Source organism: Muntiacus reevesi, chromosome 3 (genome assembly GCF_963930625.1).
Source record: "Muntiacus reevesi chromosome 3, mMunRee1.1, whole genome shotgun sequence".
Lineage (NCBI taxonomy): Eukaryota > Metazoa > Chordata > Mammalia > Artiodactyla > Cervidae > Muntiacus > Muntiacus reevesi.
Window position 1 is genome coordinate 144476544 of NC_089251.1, and position 23337 is coordinate 144499880.

Genomic DNA, 23337 nt, shown 5'->3' on the forward strand with positions numbered 1-23337 from the left:
ATGGGGTCACAAAGAGTCAGACACGACTCACTGACTGAACTGAACTGAACTGAAATAGCCATGGGACACAAGTCATGACTAATTCAACCCAGGTAAACACAAACAGCCAAGTAAACAGAAAGATGACAGACTAAAATCTGCATGGAACTTCTTTAACTTTTAACATTTTAATTTAAAATAGAAACAATAAATATTCTGTGTGTTCATCTTTGATTTACCTTCATTACAGAAACCTAACACAAAGCTAACACTTGGTCTTCACTAAGTGCTTAATAAATGAAAAAAATGAGAAAAATGTAAAACTGACGTAGTGTTTTAGTATAGAAAAAGATTTTGACGGAGCAATTTAAAAAATAATTTTCTTAAAACTGCAAGCCCTAATTGAGAAAGACCCATGTATCCAATAGCTAGACCATGGAAGCAACTTAGATGTCCATTGACAAATGAATGGATAAAGAAGCTGTGGTACATATACACAACAGAATATTCAGCCATAAAAAGGAATGCATTTGAGTCAGTTCTGATGAGGTGGATGAACCTAGAACCTATTATACAGAGTGAAGTGAGTCAGAAAGAGAAAGATAAATATCGTATTCTAATGCACATATACACAATCTCAAAAAATGGTCCAGAAGAATTTATTTACAGGGCAACAATGGAGAAACAGACATAGAGAACAGATTTACAGACATAGGGAGAGGAGAGGAGAGGAGAGGGTGAGCTGTATGGAAAGAGTAACATGGAAACTCACATGACCATATGTAAAATAGAGAGCCAACGGAAATTTGCTGTGTGGCTCAGGAAACTCAAACAGGGGCTCTGTATCAACCTAGAGGGGTGGGATGGGGAGGCAGATGGGAGGGAGATTCAAAAGGGAGGGGATATATGTATACCTATGGCTGATTCATGCTGAGGTTTGACGGAAAACAACAAAATTCTATAAAGTAATTATCCTTCAATAAAAAAAATAAAAAGAAAAACAAAACAAATCAAAACAAACAAAAAAATGCAAGCCCTAAACTGCACATGTACAAAAGTCTATGCAGGCTATACATCTCCTAACTATGCTAAACACAGATGATTTGAGTAACGCCCTCTAATATAAGCTATGTATTAATGCTCTAAAAGAAAAGCATAAATTACACAGAGTCACAAACATCAGGGAAAAAAAGTAACTGACTACCTGCCTCTCAAGCTTGTTTCTAATCCTACAAAATTGAAAGCAGAGTTAAATTGTGATGTTTTTGAAACTAAAAAATTGAAGTGCTGAAACATAATTGCCATTCAATTATTATACAAATTCAGTGCAAGTATATAAAATAATGTAAAAGAATCGACAAACCTGCAAATTACCCCTTCCAATGAAGCCAAGCAGCAACTGGATTTGAATCTGAGAGAGTTTCACCCATACTGGACTTTCAGCATACCAAACTGACAGACTGTCGAAGAGCAGCATCAAATACTCTAAAAGCTAACACAAAGGAAAAATTGAGAAATAAAAATACTCCCACTTTTAAATCTACCTATGATGAGCTTCCCCCAACAGTAATACAAATCATAACTATTTCAAGGCTAATTCAATATTCAGCTGGTAAAAAACAAAAGAATTATCTTAGCAATAGTTAACAAAATCTGTAACTATCACATCTTATCCATTGTTTATTGCATCTGATTAAATATTAATGCTCTGAAAAGAGGATATAAAATTTCTTTCTTTGAATAAAGTCTCTCACTACCAAAAAAAAAAAAAGATTTCAAAGAGATGTTTGCACCTTCTCAGTCCAGATGTTTGAATTGACTAGTCCCTCTGACTGCAGGAAGTCCTGTGTGATCAGTGTGAGGCGGAAAGCATTTTCAGCAGTTACGGGATTCGTTTTTGCTTCTCTGTTTTCTGTGACGGCCCACTCTAACATCTTCTGTAGCAAACTAGGTATAAAGCAAAGCAAAACCACTTTACACTTATAAAAATAACAGGTCATTAAAAAATGAAAAGAGAACAGCAACAGCAAAGCCAGCTATTTATTAACAAGAGTGTATTTCCAAAGATACACTCTCACTGGCAGGTATCATAAGACATTGTGAATGAATTTTAGTAACAATGAAACCACTTTTTCATCTCTGGAGTATCTATCTTTAATATAACCTAATACTAAAAGACAGAGTAAAAGTTACCTGTTTGACTTGACCTTTAAAAAAAAAAAAAGCTATGAAAATAATTCACATTCTGGCCATGAGATATTTAAAAGTTTCTTTTAAAACTGAAGTTGGAAATGTTAGGGAAGAAAGCCTTATGCCTTACGCAGAGTCTAGCTCTGTGGAAAAACAAGAAAGTAATTCTGTGGTAGTGTGCTGCTGTTAGATGTCCTACCACATGCCTGGAACTCAAAGCTTTAGAGGAGCAATTTTCATGAAAACACTACTCCCTTCCTTTAGTATGGAAGCACTCAAATCTGGGCTAGACTATATAGAACACAATGCACCAAGTCCTTAGATACCACAAGAAACAATTGAAACAATGAGTATATAATCACCTCAAACTCAAATTAATGCAAGATTTAAATCTCTCCACATTGGAGGTAGCTTTGTATTTCTCTCTAGATCCCACTAGAATGGAAACAGACAGGAAAAGTGCTGAGCCCAAAGCTTCCCCTTTTCTCTCTCCCCACCCAGTGAATATGGAATAAATGCTCAATAACAAACATTTTAGACTCCTGCCCACTTTCAAAAGGAGAGGGGATATCACTAACAGAATGCTTACATTAGTTTTATTTCATCTGATGGTCGAAGCAGCTCACTGGATATCCCTGGTTTAGTTAGTGCTGAAAACACTTGTCCCCGTTCAATCCAAGTATCATCATCAGACTTTTCTAGTCCCTTACACATTATACAGCTCAAAATATTGGTCAGTAACTGAATAAGCTCCTCCTCACATTTCTATAAAAAAGATAAAAATAATATGAAATTATTGGAGGGAAGGGGTGTTAAAAACATATAAACAGAACCATAGAGTACATAGATTATAATCATTTAACATATTTTTTTTTTTTTTTTCATTTAACATATTTTTAAGGTGTCTGGATGAACCTTGAACTTTACTAGGAAGGCCCCAGAGATGTGAAGAGGATAAGACACTGGCTTTGCTCTCAAGACACTCACCACTGTGGGACTTCTAGGTGTCTAATAGCTTCAATCATGAGACTTGGAACATGAATAATATATGAAGTGATTAACAATTACACATTTCTGAGGTTAGACATATGAAATAAAAACACATTTGGACAAATAAGGCATCTTACCTCTTTGTTTTCAAGTAAAGAGAAGTCATCACTAAAACCCACATCATTTGTGACGCTGCTCTCTCTGTCGGTCTGCGCAGGAAATGGCTTCATGGACTCTACTGGGGAAGGTGTGCTGGGCAGGCTGTCTGGCATCTGACTTCCGCCATCACTCGGTTCACATGAGTCAACGCCACTGAGATCCAAACTCAGAGGTGAAGGGTTATTATGCCAGAATTCTTCTTGATTCTCTGATTTGAAAGACAGTTCTCCCATCGAGCTATCTTCTTGAAATAATGGCATGTTTGAGTCCAGAGACTGTCTATCCTCCAAACTCCACTCATCTGAAGACACAGGAGCTGAGGCAAAAGAGGCAATTTTTTCTTCATCTGTCTTTTCGTCAAAGTTACTCTTCATATCTTCCAGTGATATATTTTTATCATTGTCTTTCATTATAATAGCCCTACTGTGCTTATGAAGAGTATTTCCATTTTCAAAATTTGCTTTTAAAAAAAGCCTAACTAAGGTGTCTTGCCAGCCCACTTGTTGAGATATCTGATGTGCTGCATCTGGTTGGGACTGCAAAATCTGTAGAATCTGCAAAGAGATTAAGAATGCAAAAATTTGTCAAAAGGTAAATGGTACTTTACATCAGAAACAGTTTCAGTTATTTCATGATAAAGTAATTTAATAGGAAACTTTGGAGGATACATTTTCAACAGATTATGTTCTTAATTAGATTAGAAACTATTTGGAGGGCAGACACTGGGTTCGCAACTAATCTGAGTACTACTCATTGTATATCTAGAGTAGGGATATATTCAAATATTTGCTGAAAGATAAAAAAGGAAAAAAGATAAAATAATCCTCCACATACCAACATACTCGTGTTACTAACTTAATTTGGTCAGAGAAAAAATATAAACTGATTTAAGTTTATAAAAAATATAAACTGATAAACCTTAAATCAGTAATACATTTATAATACATTTATATTACATATAAAATGTAATAAAGTCATATCCTCTCAACTAAATACTCTTCATGAGCCTACTACATTTGTTTAGCAAATACTGAACATCAGCTATGTGCCAAAGTATTGGATAGTTCTGAGACTCTGGCTACCTATTACCAAGAGCTGACTCATTGGAAAAGACCCTGATGCTGGGAAAGACTGAACGCAGGAAGAGAAGGGGACAACAAAGGATGAGATGGTTGGATGGCATCACCGACTCAGTGGACATGAGTTTGAGCAAACTCTTTGGAGATGATGAAGGACAGGGAAGCCTGCAGTCACAAAGAGTCAGACATGACTTAGAAATGAACAACAGCCATGTGCCACGCAGAGTCCTGACACTAGGGTGTGGGGAGTCATTAGAACACATAAAAGACTTTGAAAGACCCTAAGGACACCAAGAATAATGTCCCATATCATTCTTCCCCCCAAGCAAAGTTAATAGGTTGCTTTTGCAAAAACTTTTTTTTCATTAACTCTATATGGTGCAAACAAACAAAAATTGAACTTTAACTCCAGAAAACTATTTCCAGTGAGATGGATGCGGCTATTTAGCTAGAATAAGAAACTGAAATTAAAGAGTAGGTATTGATGTGACAATGTGTATGATCTCTAGAATCCCAAATGACTTCATATTTTTTGGATAAAAACAAATTTTCAAACACTGTATCAGAATGATGTTAAAAGTGGTCTGGCCCCAGAACCCAAGTTCTCCCCACTAAACCACACTGCCTTCCGGCAGAGAACAGGAAGGGTCTTGGGGAAGAGCAAAGCCCAACCGTATAGCACAAAGAACTCTGCTCAGTACTCTGTAATGATCTACATGGGAAAAGAATCTTTAAAAGTGGATATGTGTGTATGTACAACTGATTCACTTTGCTGCATAGCAGAAACTAACACAAACTGTAAACCAACTGTATTCCAAAAAAATTATTGAAAAAATTTTTTAAAAATTTATAAGAAATGCTGTTAGGATCTTTAAGATTTAAATCACAAAGCCAACTAACTTCTAAGTAGATGGAAAGAACTTCGGCTCCCAGGGTTTACAGAGTTATCTCTTTATCAGAATTTCTAACTCTGACAAATTTCATAACAGGAGATGAATTATGTCAGTGTGGACTTCAAAACTAATGGTTCTTATGTACACTGATGCTGGTACAGAAAGCAGTTGAGCAAAGTGAGTTACAGTGACATGTGAAGTGTCTTTCCTCACTTAATGCCGTCAATCAGTGAGCTACTATGCCTCTATCAGTGCAGAATATCAGCTTTAAACATATTAAATCTTGGTAGGCAAAGAAACTTTTCATGATTTTAAAGTTTCCATGAAATAAGACTTGCAGCTATTTTAAAAAAAAAAACTAGGCTGCACTGGGAGAGGTTTCTAATTGCACACTGAGAGGAAAAAGATAAATTTACATGACTTGCTTCAAGAAAAATATAGCAAAATCCATTAATATGTAAAATGTGAAAACTCCTTGAAGAGCTATTGCATTTCATAAATTATGTCCTACATATGTATTACCACAGATAGGTAAATATCTGTGTTAAAAAAAAAAAGCTCCTAACAGAAGTTTGTTAACATGGTAAAACAGGAAACAATCTAAAACGTCCATCAATAGGAAACCAAATTATACTTCATAGACCAGTCATAGAATAAAAAACTATGCGGCTGTTAAAGAGAAACATGGGAACTTTCCTGTGGTACCGTGGCTAAGAATCCACCTGCCAATGCAGAAGACACGGGTTTGATCCCTAGTCCAGGAAGGTTCCACATGCTGCAGGGCAATTAAGTCCGTGTACCACACTACTGAGCCCATCAAGCCTAGAGCCCGTGAGCTACAATTGCTGAGCCTGCATGCTGCAACTACTGAACCCCAAGCACCTAGAGCCCGTGCTCTACAACAAGAGAAGGCACTGTAATGAGGAGCCCGTGCACCACACCAAAGAGAAGCCTTTTGATCACCAAAGCTAGAGAAAGCCTGCATGCAGCAAAAGAGATCCAGTGCAATCAATCAATAACTAATAAATAAAATAAAAATTAAAGAAAAAAGGAGAAATATACATCTAGATTTACTGATGGAAAAGTACTGTGACATAATTAGCAAACAAAATGAAAAAGAAAAGCAAGGAAGCAAATTAAATACCAGACTGGTCATTGGTTGCCAGCAGAAAAGGTTTTCAGCAGGAAGAAGCACATGGGATAACCATTCATCAACTTAGTTAAAGGTGAAATGAGTGGACTGAAGGCAAATAATTGTTGGAATACACTCATAAACTACAGAAAACGCTTTCCATAAACGTCAAAAGACTCAGAAACTCTAAAACATGGTATACGAATTAGAAAAGGTCACAACTAAAGGATCTTTATAAAGAAAATAGTCTCTGGGAATATATTTTTGACTCTGAGAAGGGCATTATTTCCAGGAGCTCATGTATCGTGAAGAAGAACAAATTTGTATGCTATATTTCTTATTATTACATAAAGTTAACTCACCTCAAAAAGTAAACTATAACATTATGTCATATAAAAGATATTAGAACTTATATCTGGTGAAAAATACTTAATCTAAAGGTTATTCACAATACAATAATACTGCAATTCTTAGAGTATATTTTTAAATAGTTTACTAACCTTTCTGCAGATGACCACCCTGACATTTATATAGGTTCTGTGAGATATATATACCACAGATAACAGATCTTTGAAATTAATAGCAGGATCTATGATAGAAAAAAAAAAAGACAGTTAAAATTAAGTATTAGAGAAAAAAACAGAAAGAAATGTGTTAATAGTTATATATAAGCTGACATATTCATTTCATTTATACTTTTTTCATGCTGTCAACAAAGATGACTTTTCCCTCAACTTTATTAATATATAATTGACATAAAAACATTGTTTAAGGTACAAAACACAATGATTTTATATATATACACAGTGAAATGATTATACAATAAAGTTATTAAACACATCCATTATCTCACATAGTCACCATAATTCTTTTTGTGGTGAGGACATTTAAGATCTGCTCTCTTAGCAACTTACAAATATACAACACAGTATTGTCAACAACAGTCACCATGTTATAACTTAGATCCGCAAAACATACTTATTTTACAACCGAAAGTTTTCACTCTTTGTACCTTTACGGGTTTCCCTCACTGCCCCAGCTCTGGTAACCACCCATCTACCCTGTTTCTCACTTTTTTCCCCAAGGTTAAGAGAGATCACATGGCATTAGTCCTTTGCCTGACTTACATCACTTACCAGATTGCCTTGTAGGCTTTTCCATGTTGTTGCAAATGGCAGGACTTCCTTCTTTTATATGGCCAATATTCCATTTTGTGTGTGTGTATATATATATACACACACATATATACATGCCTGACTTTTGTTACTCATTTATCTGTCAATGGACACTTAGGTTGTTTCTGTATCTTGACCATCAAGAATGATGGTATAACAAACATGGCGGTGCAGAGCATACCTCTTTGAGATATGATTTCATTTCCTTTAGATATATACCCAGAAGAGGGACTGCTGAATCATGTGGTAGTTCTATTTTTAATTTTTTAAGAATCTTCCAAAGTGGCTGCAAATTCATATCCATTGAATCTGAGCTGACTAGACATGAATTCAATGGACAGTCAGTTCAAATTTAATGAACTCATGTCCACTGGCATGAATTTGAGCAAAATTCAGGAGACAGTGGGCAGAGGAGCCTGGCATGCTGCAGTCTATGGGGCTGCAAGGAGTTAGACACAACTTGAGCGACTGAAAAACAGTAGTGGCTGCACCAACTTATAATACATTCCCATCAACAGCACACAAGGGTTCCCTTTTCTCCACATCCTCACCACCAGCACTTTTTCTCTCCTCTCTCTTTGGTAACAGCCAAACTAACAGGTGGGAGGTGATAACTCACTGTGTTTTTGATTTTCATTTCCCTTATAATTAAGGATGTTGAGCTTATTTTCATGTACTTGTCGGCCATTTGTATGTCTTCTTTGGAAAAATGTCTAGTCACATCCTTTGCTCATATTTTAATTGGATTTTTTGCTATTGAGTTGTAGGATTTCCTTATATATTTTAGATATTAACTCCTTATAAGATTTGATTTATAAACATTTTCTCCCATACTATAGACTGCCTTTTCCTTTTGTTGATGGTTCCTTTTGCTATGTAGTTTTCTGGTTTGATCTAATCCCATGGTTTATTTTGATTTTTGTTGCTTCTGCTGTCATATGTAAAAAATCATTGCCAAGACCAAGGTCAAGCAGCTTTTCCCCTATGTTTTCTTCTAGGATTTTTACAGTTCAATTCTTACACTTAAATCTTTAATCTATATGAATTAATTTTTGTGGGTGGTGTATGGGTCCATTCTCATTCTTTTACAAGTGGATATTCAGTTTTCCTAACCATGTTTATTGAAGAGACTATCTTCCCTCCATTGAGTTCAGGGATCCCTTATCAAATACTAGTTTACTGTACATGCATAGTTTTATTTCTGGGCTCTTGATTCTGTTTCACTTTTTTATGTGACTATTTTTATGTATACTGGAGCACACTCTTTTGATTACTATAACTTTGTAGTGTAATTTGAAATCCCGAAGTATGATGCCTCCAGCTTTCTGCTTTCTCAAAAAAAGAATGATACATAATAGTCACATAAATGCTGAAATAACTGTTTCATTTTAAGAATCACAGATCTGTTTAAATTTTACAAAGACAATAGGTTTAGAATGTTTAACATCTTCCTCAGTAAACCATAAATAGCTATTCTTTGATTGCCTAAACATACTGTCCATACTGCTTGGATCTTATACTTGTATTACCTTCTTACGTATATGTCTTATCAATAAGATGATAAACCACTCACAAAGAAGCTTATCTTAGGTCTTTCTGAATCTCTAGCATCTGATATAAATTCTATAGTTCATAGTAAGTACTAACAAAAAGGTTTATAAAAGCAAAATTAGAAACAAAAAAGAATATCTAATATCAGTCATTTTTCCTACAAGATTTTAAGCTCTGTAAAGAAAAACAATATCTTGCACATATTTTCTCTAGTGTCCTTTTCTGTTTACATAGTCAATTATTTGCTTATCACTCAGTCAATAAACATCTACTGAAGGCATGCCAAGTAAGGTTCTATGCTATGCTCTGGGGAGACAAAAACAACAAAGGTATATTTGAAACAGTATCCGCTGAAAGCCCTGTTGAATCAAGTAATAGGTAATTTTAAAAGCAACCTGAGGAAAGGGGGGGAAAGAACCTTCAAAAGAAAAAAAATTTAGAGCCATAAAGTAGAATCACATGATGATGAAGAACATTTCTATGCATCAGTATTTTTAGCCTCGGACATACCTGTATTTATAATTTGATTGGTGAGACTTTTAATCAGAGAAGTATTAACAGGTGCTTCATTAAGAAGGAGTCCAAATCCTGAGTAGCCAACTTCTCTGAGTCGAATACGTTGTTTACTTCGTTCATAAACATTTGTGCATTTCAACATCTGTTCCATAACCTGGTCACAATGGTAATATATTCATCTCAATATAGAAAACTAAGAACAGTTGTCACTTAGGTTAATATTGAATAAATATTAGTGTACAATGTTTTTGGAGCATTTTATTCCTTGAGAATTAAAAACAGCACTAATAGGGAAGACTATTCCATATCTTGCTCTCATTAAAAAATGAACTTAAAAATAAACTGGACTGAAGTGCAACTGCATTTGAATAATTAATATGTTTCAAACCCCAATTTATATCAATTTCTTGGTAGATAAAAGAAATAATTTAAAATAGTAATTTAAAATAATAATTTAAAAATTATTTAAAAGAAATAATTTAATTTTCTTTTAATGGCTTAAAGTGTAGAGGGAAAACATCCTGTAGCTTGCAAGAAGAACAAAAGTGTGCTCTGAAAGATAAGATACTTCTAGATCAATCTAGTAATCTATTTATGTGATAGTTGTCAAAATAATTTTCAACAACAAGGAAATACTGTGAAACACCTCATCCATATGTTAAAATGGAAGAATGAATTACTAACCTTAAACATCTTGAAGTTAAATCATTAATTTTACGAAGTGACATAGAGAAAGCGTTTATGGAAAGGGTAATCTTGGCAAAATAGTATCATGAACAACCTCTGCGGGGCCATTTTTGAAGAAATGACATTAAATCTCCATATAGGTACCCTGTATGGCTTTAAAGAATAGCTTCAGGGGTCACCATAACCAATACTCAGGAGGGACTATGTCAGACCATCATTAATGTACTTTTGTTTTCCAAAATTTAGGAGTTCCAAATAGAGGCAATCCAAACAACCCCACAAGTAGACTTTATGTCACACTAATGATGTAGGGGGAAACAACACCCACAGGCAATTTGGCATAACAAAGGAGAATAAATGATGAAAAAATGCATTTGCAGTAGAAATATGACTGACTTTTTAAATTTTAGCTAACCAAAAAGGTGGAGGGGGTGGCTTCAGTCAAAGTTCAAAGTCTGGGATATTCTGGAAAGCTTAATAAAACATGTCCTACCATCCTTTAACAAGTTACCCAATTTCCCCACTTCAGTTTCATCTGTAACATGATGATAATAATATCCACTTCATAAAGTTGCTGCAAGGACTATATAAACTATACATAAAATGGACTTAGAGAAGTGAAAGTGAAGTTGCTCACTTGTGTCCGACTATGTGCGACCCCATGGACTGTAGCATACCAGGCTCCTCCGTCCATGGGATTCTCTAGGCAAGAGTACTGGAGTGGGTTGCCATTTCCTTCTCCAGGAGATCTTCCTGACCCAGGGATTGAACCTGGGTCTCCCACATTGTAGGCAGATGCTTTACCATCTGAGCCACAAAATGGGCTTAGTGCTTGATAAATAGTGGGTGCTAAATAAGCTTAGTATGATGGGCCACAAAGACCCACGGGAAGTCAAAAGGAGGTAAGAGTTTTTCTATTGAGTGTGACAAAATGGATTTTCCACTGAAATTACTAATTAGATTATAATAATACAGTTTTTAAATACACAAACAGCAAAAACATGAAAAATATGTATCAAAACAAATCAAACAATTTAAAATTAGAAGTAGGAACATGAAAAAAGAATTAACATTCATAGAATGGATATGCTCCAAGTAAATTCATATACCCACAAATGTCCCCAAATATAAAGATGTTTAAGACATTTCTGTACCTTAAAAATGGTTTCTCTTAGTTTGTCAGAGTACTTGTGATTTAAGAGCAAGGCATAAAGTATGTCAGCATTTCCAGGTTCAAACAGTAGTAAGAAAAGCTGACCTCTAGTTGGGCTGGTACGTAGGAGACTGAAGAGTATGTCCAAAATTCCAAGAAGCTTTCAAAATTAAGCAACACAAAACAAATAACCACACTCATATACAGAAGCACAAATAAAAGTCATAAACCGCAGTTACTTAACTAAACCCAACATCCCCTAATGTTTTAGCTTAACTAGATTATCAGAAGTCTTCTGAACCTGCCTTGCCTTTTCCTTCATTATGCTTTTGTCTTATTCCATTTCCTTTTGCACAGCCTCTCACTACCCACACTCCCTGCTGAACCATTCTCTTCCATAAAGTCCTTACCTTCCATACAGCCATCTCTTCCATAAACTCTTCCATCTGGTTCCTCAACAACTAACACCCTCCAGTGGAAATCTCATGTTACTTCATATTTCTCTTACAGATATTATCATGCTTTTTTTAGTTTCATAATTACTTGTAAACCTTTCTTATCAATCCCTGCCTTCATTAGGCTAAAAATAAGAATGATAATTCTTTCAACATTAAATATCTACAATATCTAGTATTATTCTATGTATATGTATAGTAAGTATTCAATAAACATATAGCTAAGTATTTAATAAATGTTTGACTAAATTGATCAAGAAAATATTATTAGCAATGAATCATAGCATAGGTGACAATACAGCAATCATGAAATAAGATGGTTATTCATTATTCTAAATAATGAGAAGCTTTTGAAGTAGTTCTACCTTGTAAGGAAATAGCCTAAGTTAATTTATCTATATAATACCAATTATGAAGTCATATTACCACTGAGTACACAATGCATATTTCATGATAGAGGACAAAATTCTTCAGTCAACATAAATTAAGGCTGCTCAGATTTGGTGTTGAGAGTGGTATACCAAAAGAATACAGAAACAGCAACAAAAACGCCTGAGCTATATGGTTCCAGGTTTATCAGCTGTGTGACTTTTCAAGTTATGTCACCTAATCTCTCTGAGCACATATTTTCGAAAGTACACATGGGAAGAGTAATCCCTTGTCTGTATGATTTATGTCAGCGGTCAAATTCTACCATCCATCAGAATCACCCTGAGGGCTTGATTTGGACATATATTTGGATTTCTAAAAAATTCTCAGGTGAGTGGGTCCATACATTGAGAACCACTGTCTTAAAGGGTAGTTCTGAGGTATAAATGAATAGTGTATGTGAAAGAATTTAAAAATAGAAATAGTTATAATTTACTCTTCATGTAAAATTTTTATGAACCTATTAAATACTTAAATTTATGTCAGAAATCTACCTAGTAACTTTTGTTAAACATACAATACATGGCCTATGAAAATAGGCTTCATAATTGCCAGAGCAACTATTTCCATGCTCTGCTTTCTAGCTAATTAAAATATTTTATTATACTGCCATTTAGTTTATTAAACTTTCAGTTATGAGATAAAATTTACTTCTTTAACTGTACAATAATATTATGTGACACTATAAACATCTCTTAAAATATGTTGTATATACATATAAGTTTAAAAGACTATGATACAACAACATAATTATTAAAACGAACAGGTTTATCAAGAGCATAATACCTGTTCTTCTTCATTGATAGCAGCTATGTAACCCATAATACTTTGTATCTCTTCATGAGTTCCGCCTTTGCTCAGAAAATATTTAATTAGTCCATACAAAGAAGTCCTTATTGTTCGAATATCATCGGGAGACAACTCACTATATTTACAATCACTCCTAAAACAGAAAGTAAACAAGAAACAATTGAAATTTTTAACTTTTACATCTTTGAACTTTTATATATAAAAGAATTCATAGTTTAAAAGAAGATGTTTGCATGTAACTATTAGAATTCATAGTATCTTTGACTTCTTTTTCTTTTAAGAAAAACTTTTTTAAGTTAGGAGTTGCAATAATAAAGATATAAATTGTTAAAAACAGTTTATATTTATGTACTATGTAGCAGACACAATTTAAGTGCTTTACACATTATTATTTCATTTAATTTAATCCTCAAAATAAACACAGGAAATCATACAGTTGTCCTTGTCACAAAGCAGAAAACCTTGGCACAGAAAAGTTGAGTAAGTTGCCCTTGTATGTGATCCCTTGTTCATCATTTTAACCTTCACAACATCCTGGCTCTCTGAAGTTAAAGGTATCAGAATTGCTAGAAAATATAACAATCTAAGTGCTCCAATCAAGTAACAGACACATATCAAACTGAGAAGAAGGACATCGTACCCATAATAAATCCTAAGTGTATCCAGGAGAAACTGCACCCCATACTTCTTTCGGAAAACTCTCCTGCTGTCTTTGATGATGGTGGAAAGATACTGTATGTGACCTAAAATAGAAAGTTTACTCTTAAATTATATACCTAAAATAAAAGTCACATAGGTGGTAATAAATTTCTAAAGCAACTATAAAATTTTATCCAACAGCCTGAGCTCACCAATTCGAAAGGGAAAATCTCCGCGGTTCCAAATGCGGAAGTCAAAGAGTAAATATTGATACATTTGTTGCAGGAGCTGCATATTTTTCTCTAATGATACCTGTTCAATGAGTAACTGAATTGCCATCAATACATTAACATCCATCAAAGTGCTAGGCACCTGAAATCCAAACAGAAGGTTCTTGTAAAGTTCAGTTTAAACAATTGTCATTAAGCTGTAAGTTGGAATGATTAATTCAGAACATCTACTAAATATAAAAATCTTAGTTAGAAAAATATTAACAATTTAAACATTAATTTTTCTGATATAACTCTAGAGCATATTCCTAAAATAGAGTCTTTAAATGATCAAATAACCCAAATATCAACGTTAACACATAAAGTCCTGAATATCAAAGATTATACACTGTCATGTAAGATAAGTAGTTCTTATATAAGGTGATTTCATAGAAAGTTTTAAAAGCTGCTTGTGAAATAAATTATATTCACTAATATAACTTAAGTTATGATAGTATAATTTTTAAAACATATTTAACTACTGGAAAGAAAAAGTCTCAATACTAATTGGTAATTATAATCATCAGAAATATCTGCAGAATGTTAGACTAGCTCACCTTCTGAAGTAAGGCTCCAAGAAGGGCAACTCCATGGGAGTGAATAAGGTTGTCCTGGTTAATAGGATGTCTTTGAATAAAGTGTTTCACAATCAAGATAAATGTTGCAATTAAATTTCTCTCGAGTCTTGACTCTGTGGGATTGTGAACAAGTCATTAATTATCATAATTACTCTAATCACTTTTATATCAGATGCTCTACATCATAACGCATATTGTAACAAACAAGGAATTGGGCTCAGGAATTTGCATCCTAAAGGTCATTTGCTGAACATAAGTATCAAAGAAAACAGTGACTGCATATTATATATTTGTACGTACATATAACTATTTTCTCTACCATAAATTTAATAGTGTTGTCAGATTTCTGCTAACAGTACAAACTAAGGATAGTCAAGAGTACAGTCAATATCATAAGTGTTTTGAACAAAGTATTACGAATTTTCTGAACTCCATTAGGAAAACGAGGAATGGACCACTTCAGCTACAAATGGCAGCAAGACATTTCCAATTAATTCTCACATTTCTCAATGACCACTTCATATTAATTCAGCTAAATACCTGATGCCTTTGTGGAGGTCAATACCACCCAATCTCCTTCTACAGGTGTTATCAATTCAGAAACTGTGCTTTCATTCAATCCTTCAGGAATCTGTCCTTCACCAAAGTGGCTGATTTGTTCCAATAGAGGAAAGAGTACATTTAATCCACCTATGCAGTTTATAACGTCCTGAAAGAGGAAACTACAGTTGATTAATCTTATGATGCATGGGCAATTTTATCATTTAATACCTATACAGCATGTATGAGGTCATAATTTGCTAAAGTTTTAAGCAAGGTATACAACAGCCTAAGCTAAAGGAACCCTTGTATGGGCATACACTTTAAGGGCAGCCTCAAGGGTCACCATAAAGAATACTCAAGAGAGACAGGGCCAGGCCATTTTTTAAAATTTATTTTTAATTGAAGAATAATTGCTTTTCAATACTGCATTGCTTTCTGCCATGCATCAACATTGATCTGTCTTAGGTGCACACTTGCCCCACCTTCTTGAACACCCCTCCCACCTCCCACACCTTGCCACTCCTCTAGGTTGTTACACACCCCTGGTTTGAGTTCCCTGTTTCATATAGCAAATTCCCACTGGCTGTCTATTTTACATATGGTAGTGCATATGTCTGCATGCTACTTTCTCCATTCAGCCATCCCTCCTTCCTCTCCCATTTCGTGTCCTTAAGTCTGTTCTCTGTGTCTGCGTCTCCACTGCTGCCCTGCAAACAGGTCATCACACCATCTTTCTAGATTCCATATATATGCATCAATACATGATATTTGTTTTTCTCTTTCTAACTTACTTCACTCTGTATAATAGACTCTAGTTCATCTATCTCATTAGAACTGACTCAAATGTGTTCCTTTTTATGCCTAAGTAACATTCCAGCAGCGTCTTTATCCATTCAACTGTCAATGCGCATCTAGCTTGCTTCCATGTCCTAGATGCTGGAAACAGTGCTGCCATGAACACTGGAGTGTATGTGTCTTTTTCAATTTTGGTTTCCTCAGGGTATATGCCTCGTGGTAGGATTGCTGGGTTGTATGACAGTTTTATTTCTAGTTTTTAAGGAATCTCCATACTGTTTTCCATACTGGCTATATCCATTTACATTCTACCAACAACGCAAGGAGGTTCCCTTTTCTCCACAGCCTCTCTAGCACTTGTTTGTGGGTTTTTTGATGATGGCCATTCTGACTGGTGTGAGGTGATACTTCATTGTAGTTTTGATGTGCTTTTCTCTTAACACAAAGTGATATTGAGCATCTTTTCCTGTGTTTATTAGCCAGGCCAGACCATTTTTAATGCACCTCTGTTTTCCAAAGTTTACAAATTCAAAAGATAAGAAATCCAAACATCAGCCTCTAAGTAGATATCATTATCATTAATAATGTAGAAATAACAACTGTCACAAGGCAATAAGGCATAACAAACAGGAGAACAAATCATGAAAAAACAGAATGTATTTATTTGCGTTACAAACATGACTGACTCCTCTAAGTCTACAAAAAAGTGGAGTCAATGGCTCCTAAGTTCAAAGTGACTATTATGGACAGCAAAATATATTCAGATACATTCAATATCTTAGACAAGTTATTTCCCAGGCCTCAGTTTCCACATCTGTAAGATAAAGATAATATTAATTTCCACTCTGTAAAGTTGTTACAAGGATGAGGATAAAGTTGTTACAAGGATAAACTAACATTCAAGGATGAGTTGTTACAAGGATAAACTAACACAAGAAAAGTGCCTAGTGCCTGACATGTAGTGGGTGCTATATAAGATTAGACTGCTAAAATGTTCTGAACTGCCATGTATATTTAGCTTAAGCCTGTAAGCAATCTCTTCCTAGTCTTTGCCTGTTTTTCATATTGATTTTTCAGGGCTTTGTAATCAGTAAACTAGAATTTTGGATGGAAAGCATTTTTTTCCAGTTGTCATTTAAATTTTTTTGTCTTTGATTTTGCTGCAGTATAAAAAAAGCAATAGTCTTTTTCTTGATAATTGTTTCTTTTTGACTTCTGCATAGCTATATTCAAGGCAACAAAGACTGCTTTGAATTTCAAGTATAATGTATGACAAATAATCAGCTTTCTCTATATAAGTAATCCATAGGACTGGCCTTATAAAATCAATCTTATAGGTCATCAAAAGTTAACTTATAAACTGGCACACTGTCATAAATCTTACTATGTTAACAGGTAAGAATAAGTGTTATCTCAAAGTCAAAGAGAAAAAAGCTTTATATTACATGAATACCTGAATAACATGAGAATAATACAAATTGATACATTCATTTTAGCCCAGGCAGAATTAACCTAATGATTTCTTTTCACTGAAACAATAAGCTTATGATTGGTATTAAATGACCAGAAGATAAAAGGGTTTTGTTTTCTTTGCTGATTTACCAGCAAGTTCCAACATAACTGTCTTTTATTTCTATTTTACTTAGGCTATAGTGTCTATTTAATATATCTTTTAAAGAAATTCTATATTTTAGAAATGGGATGTCTCTGACTTTCACATTAGCCCAAATAACCTTTACTAGCTTATAATCACTCAGTCAATGATCCTATTGTATATCCCAGGTGTCAGGCACTGGTAGAAAAAGCAGTGGTCCTTCCTTCGAAGTTCTTAAGGACTACTGGAGAATCAAGCAAGCAAACCGTTAACTATTCACCATGATGAGTGAAATAACAAAAACTGCTACAAGTACTCATGAGAAGAAGAGTTAACTCAGTCTTGGAAAATAAGTAGAGGCCTTTAGACAGAAGCAAAGATAGCATATACAGCTGAGACATAAATATGAGGCACACGAAAAAGGCAAACCAGATGTGACGGCTAGACAGTGTGTTGAAGAAGAGGAAAAATCACTCTTTAACCTCAGAGAGGAAAGATCTAAGTTTGTTTAAAGCTGATGGACAGGAGACTAGACAAGGAGAAGTGTATGATATAGGAGAAAAGGAATAATCAGTGAAGTCTCTGAGGGGTTGAAATCTGTTACATAGTTTTAGGGATTAAATACCTTACAAGTGGAGCAATTAATGAGGGCAGCATATTTTTCTTATGAAAACTGACAGCATAACTTAAAAAGATAACTAAGTTACAAAAAAATTAAATAGTCATTCAACTACTTATTTGTTTATCCTTCAAACTGTTCACCTGCAGATATTTTAGACGAGATCGGGCGCGTTCAGGGTGGTATGGCCGTAGACACCTGCAGATATTTTAAACTGGACTTACTCAGATCAATCTGGGGCTGCTCAAAAGACAAATGCTTTTAAAGGATCAGTCAACTTAGATAATTTGATGCCCAACGTTCACCATTAACTTACCTTAATGTCCCAGTTTACCACTTTGTTTCCTGTTAACCTTCCATGGAAACAATTCGTAGATAAATCAAGACAGATCGAATTTTTGCAGGCCTAAAAATAAAAGAAAAATAATGGCAAACTAAAAGCTAAGCACTAAAAGCTAAGCACAATTAAGACAAAACATAACTTTATATATGGAACATTTCATCATAATTTTAAAAGGTATATAGTATACTCAATGATAAGATGCCTACAATATTAAATTAAGTTTAGTGTTACTATTCTCTTTTAAAAGAATCAAGGACTATGTTCTAACATACTCACTCATAAAATGCAGGTCATTTCTGCTTGTCAGCTGACAGATAAGTTTGAGCTAGAACTTACCATTCACTAACCGCATAATTTAAAATTCTTTCTATTCTAAACCACTATGTGCAAAAGAGATATTTTACTTTTTTAAAAATTCAATGTCTTAGTCCCATTAGTACAAAAATTATAATGACAGAAAAATAAACCACTGACATAAGACACTATTTTCCTTTATATTACCAACAATTTTAGTTATATTCAAATTAGCTTTTTCTGCTACTCTCGAAATTGCTAAAGTTATCTGTTAACCTCCATTAAGGTTTATAAAGCAGAGAACTTCACATTTAAGTTGATTCATTAGCACAAATTCCCACTACAAGCATTCCCATTTACAATACTGGAATGATATAACATCTGAATCCTAGTTGACAGCTGCAACATAATTTTTACTGCTCCACATTTTCTTTTAAAAAATAGCAATTTTTAATGATAATTCAAGCCTATCCTCCTCAATTACCCACTGAAATGACGAAAAGAATAAAAATGGAATTTTAGTTCACAACATAGTTACAGCTAGGTGAACAGTCCGCACATTTCCTCTGACCTTTGCAGTGTAGTGAAGAAGGACGTTACCAGGCAGGTCAGCCATGTCAGACTCTTGAAATTTCCAAGGGCTTAAACAGTTTGGACCTAAAAATTATTTATACACACACACAAACACACACGTATCATTGAATATATATGGCCCCCTCAGTTCTGTGTAATCAGAAAGAAATTTTTAATTAGCTGTTTCAAACTTCTTATGTAATACAGTTAAAACACAGTAGCCAAAATGTACTTTATTTTTATATCATCTCCAATTTATCCAACACAAGTAAAGTTGCGGGAGAGGATTGATCAAAGTCTGCTATAGAAAAGAAATTTTATATAGCATCAAAAACTAATAAAAAATATAACAAAGTGTATATATTTATTGAAAGTAAAACAATTCAAAACTGTAAGATAAAATGGCAAAACAACCAATCAATAATGTGAATAGTTGTAATAGAAATGGAATAACAAATGAGTGGAATAACAAATAAAAAAAAGATTACTGACTTTACTAACAAAATAAAAAAAAAAAAAGTTAAAACAAGGTTCCAAAACCAACACAACATTGTAAAGCAATTTTTCTCCGATTAAAAAATAAAAAATAAGGTTCCATTTTACACAAAAAATAGAGGAAACAATATTAATCATTCTATCTTAATGCAGCAGTGGTGAGTCTGGTTTACTTATTTGTTACTGGTAGACACTGTCAATTGGTATATTCCTTATGGAAACTGATTAGGTAAAATGTAATTAAGAGCCATAAAAATATTCACCCACTTTAAATATTTATCTGGGAACTTATCATAAGCAAATCCATCAAAACATGAAAAAAAATTGGTATGATAGTTCATCATATTTAATATTTGATGTTTTTATCAATATTAAAATTATAAACAATCTAAATCATACATAGTGAATCCAGTGAAATATCATGTAGCCATTAAAAATAATCATTATGAATACTATAAAACAATTATTATTCATAGCAGTAAAATTTTATGTAGGAAAAACTAAGAGCAAAATCTAAGCTATATAGCTGTAATGACTATAATAAATGATTTATTATTAACTTGGAATTTATTGAAATTAAAGATCAACTTCAAATGTTTTGATGAGTTTTAAAATAATGACAAGGTTCTAATACAAACTGTTAAAGTATGGACAGAGACATTCATCTCAAAACCCCAAGTAATCTAAAAAGATATTTTGACAAATACTAAGCTAATTTGTAGATTTAATACACATAACTAGTTGTAGGCTTAACCCCTAAACATTCTACAAAAATACAGATATAATTTTGAAAACAGTTATGATCCAACAACAACCAGCACCTATCTTTAAAATCAGAGTCAAAAGAAAAAAAAGGCCAAAACAAAAACAGCTTGTAATTTTATCAAAGGACTCCTTATTCTAATGCCTTCATGAATTCTTCATATTACTGTATAAATTATAAAAAATGACAAGTCTTGAATAAGACTCATGATTTTAGAATCAATTATGTGATTTCCTATATAGACAGACTTATATTTTGTTTCATCAATGTACTAAAATCTGTCAAAAGTACTGGCAGTATCATAGATTGTATTATGTGCCTTCTGCCCAAAATTCCATAATGTGACCGCATTTGAAGACAGGGACTTAAAGGGGTAACTAAGGCCAAATGATGTCATAAGAGTCAGACCCTAATTTAATAAGGCCCCTTATAAAAAGAGGAAATACTCCCTGTGAGGATACAGCAAGAAGGCAGATACCTACAAGCCAGGAATAGAGGCTTCACAGGAAACCAAGCCTGACGAAAACCTGATCTTAGAACTCTAGCTTTCAGAAATGTGAGAAAACAGTGTTTAAGCATCCAGTCTGTGGTATTTTGTTATGGCAGACCTAAAAGAATAACACAGAAAGTATTACTGATGATCTTTGAAATATTTTCCAACGTTTGCTTTATTTATGCCTACCAGAAAAGGTATGTACATGCTAAGCCGCGTCAGTCATGTCTGACTCTTTGCGACCCTGTGGACTGCAGACTGCCAGGCTCCTCCGTCCATGGGATGTAGTAAAGACTACAGTACTACAATTGTGTTTCTACAACACAAAGCCACACACACAAAGGAACCACACATACAGAGGACCAATTCTAAGCCATACCTGGATTTCTAACTGCATGAAAGGTCGGCACCCCTAATCCTAGAGTTGTTCAAGGGCCAACTGTACACTCTTCAGATCAAATATGTTCTCCAGAATAAATTTAGGCAACAGAAAAAAACTATTTCAATTTAATTAGGCAGTATGATGGTACATGCTCACCTGCTAAATATAATGCCTTCACCTGAGGAGGCTGCAGTGCTTCATAGAAGATGATAACGGACCCCAGCTGACCCTCCAGAGATGTGGGGCATCCCCATTCACTGTCTTGGGTTCCAGCTGATATCAATTTGGTAATCAGTTTTGATTTTTCAGTTGTCCCTCCCCAGGAGGCTGAAGACAAAATTCCACCAAATGATGTCCGATGAGGAGTAATAGGAGAAGAAAAAGGTGGATCTGGGATTTGGGATGGTGGGGGAGTGGTGGTTCTTTGCCCAGCCGAACCAATGCAGCAAGAAATAAAAGGCTAAAATATTAAGAAGCAAATAAACTTAATAAATTACACATTTGAAGAAAAACTTCATCCTCATATTTAAAATGAAACTACATAAAGTTTAGCACCACACTAAAAAAACAAAGGTTTATTTTTACTGGACCATGATGTGTGCGTTTGTGTGTATACATAACACATTACAGAGGTTACATCTGGCCTATGGAATTTGGATGCATTACTTTTAAAACTCACTTTACATCCTTTCGTAAATTTTGAATGTTAATGAATGTATTTTTTAAAGATTTTTTTTACTGTATTCTAAAATAGAGAAAACCACCTTTCTCTCTTAAAATTTATAAACAAAGAATTACACACCAGAATAATACTGCTAATTACAGGTTATCCTGAAGTGATCACTGACATGAACAACAACCAGAAATTACTGGAATTCTAGAAGGACTTGGGAAATAATCTAATCCATTCCACTATCTTCAGAAAAGGCCCTTTTCAAAAATTTCCAAAGATTCTCAAATAATTTTTATAATGTTCTATAAGAACCTCCTCAGTAAATAAACTCTACCTAACTACAATATAAAAATCTAGTTTCTTCACTATTTTAAATTCATTGATGGCAAAGAGTCCATCATAACCATCTAAATATTTCATATATTTCGACAGCTTTATTAAATGATCATTCAGCCTGGTCTAGTCAATTTCTTTGGTTTTCCTGTCATGAGCCTTTTTTTCTTCTAAGCATTAATTACATTTGTTTCTTCCTTGAATTGTTTTTCTTTATTATACGTTAGTCTGACTTCATCTACTGATGACAGGCAAACAGAATTATTACTTATTGTATCTTAGTATATAGAAAATACTAAAACTTAGAAGCACATATTTAGGATAAATAGAACCTTACATATTAAATTGGAAAAATGTTCAAGAGTTCACAGTCAACTGGTTGCACAAAGAGTAGGTTAGATGTGCTTACTTCATTCATGGCAGGAAATCTCAGAGGGGCAGAGACCTTCTGCTGTCCATTGTCGTAGATATAGACAAGGCTCTGACCAAAGGGCCTTTTTCCAGGCATGTGAACAATGGTTATGTTGTGCTGGTAAAGTAAAACATATACTTGCATTAAGTCCTTGTGACAAATATTATCAGAGTATTACTACATAACTAGTTTGTGTGAACAGTAGAAGAGTAAGTTTAAGCATAACTAAATTTTGATTAAAATGATGTTGTTACAGTAAATAACAATTTTGCTTGCAGTTCTATAAAAGCACTTCTCAATATTCTAAAATATCTATACACAACTATAATATAGTACCTTTT

The 23337-nt window shown here is 34.0% G+C and overlaps 1 protein-coding gene across 4 annotated transcripts in view; it reads right to left on the reverse strand.

The window, feature by feature from the left end:
- Positions 1-23337, reverse strand: part of NBEAL1 (neurobeachin like 1) — a 146276-nt gene that overhangs the window by 60706 nt on the left and 62233 nt on the right. For all 4 annotated transcript variants that reach the window (XM_065930782.1, XM_065930781.1, XM_065930783.1 and 1 more), the window contains 16 exons: positions 22994-23113; positions 21735-22038; positions 19444-19529; positions 18552-18641; positions 15225-15393; positions 14664-14797; positions 14050-14209; positions 13839-13941; positions 13175-13331; positions 11506-11664; positions 9659-9818; positions 6923-7011; positions 3297-3872; positions 2759-2934; positions 1773-1926; positions 1343-1471 (listed from right to left, as the gene is read on the reverse strand). In XM_065930782.1, the coding sequence (XP_065786854.1) occupies positions 1343-1471; positions 1773-1926; positions 2759-2934; positions 3297-3872; positions 6923-7011; positions 9659-9818; positions 11506-11664; positions 13175-13331; positions 13839-13941; positions 14050-14209; positions 14664-14797; positions 15225-15393; positions 18552-18641; positions 19444-19529; positions 21735-22038; positions 22994-23113 (2766 nt within the window). The remainder of the gene's footprint in view (positions 1-1342; positions 1472-1772; positions 1927-2758; positions 2935-3296; positions 3873-6922; positions 7012-9658; positions 9819-11505; positions 11665-13174; positions 13332-13838; positions 13942-14049; positions 14210-14663; positions 14798-15224; positions 15394-18551; positions 18642-19443; positions 19530-21734; positions 22039-22993; positions 23114-23337) is intronic.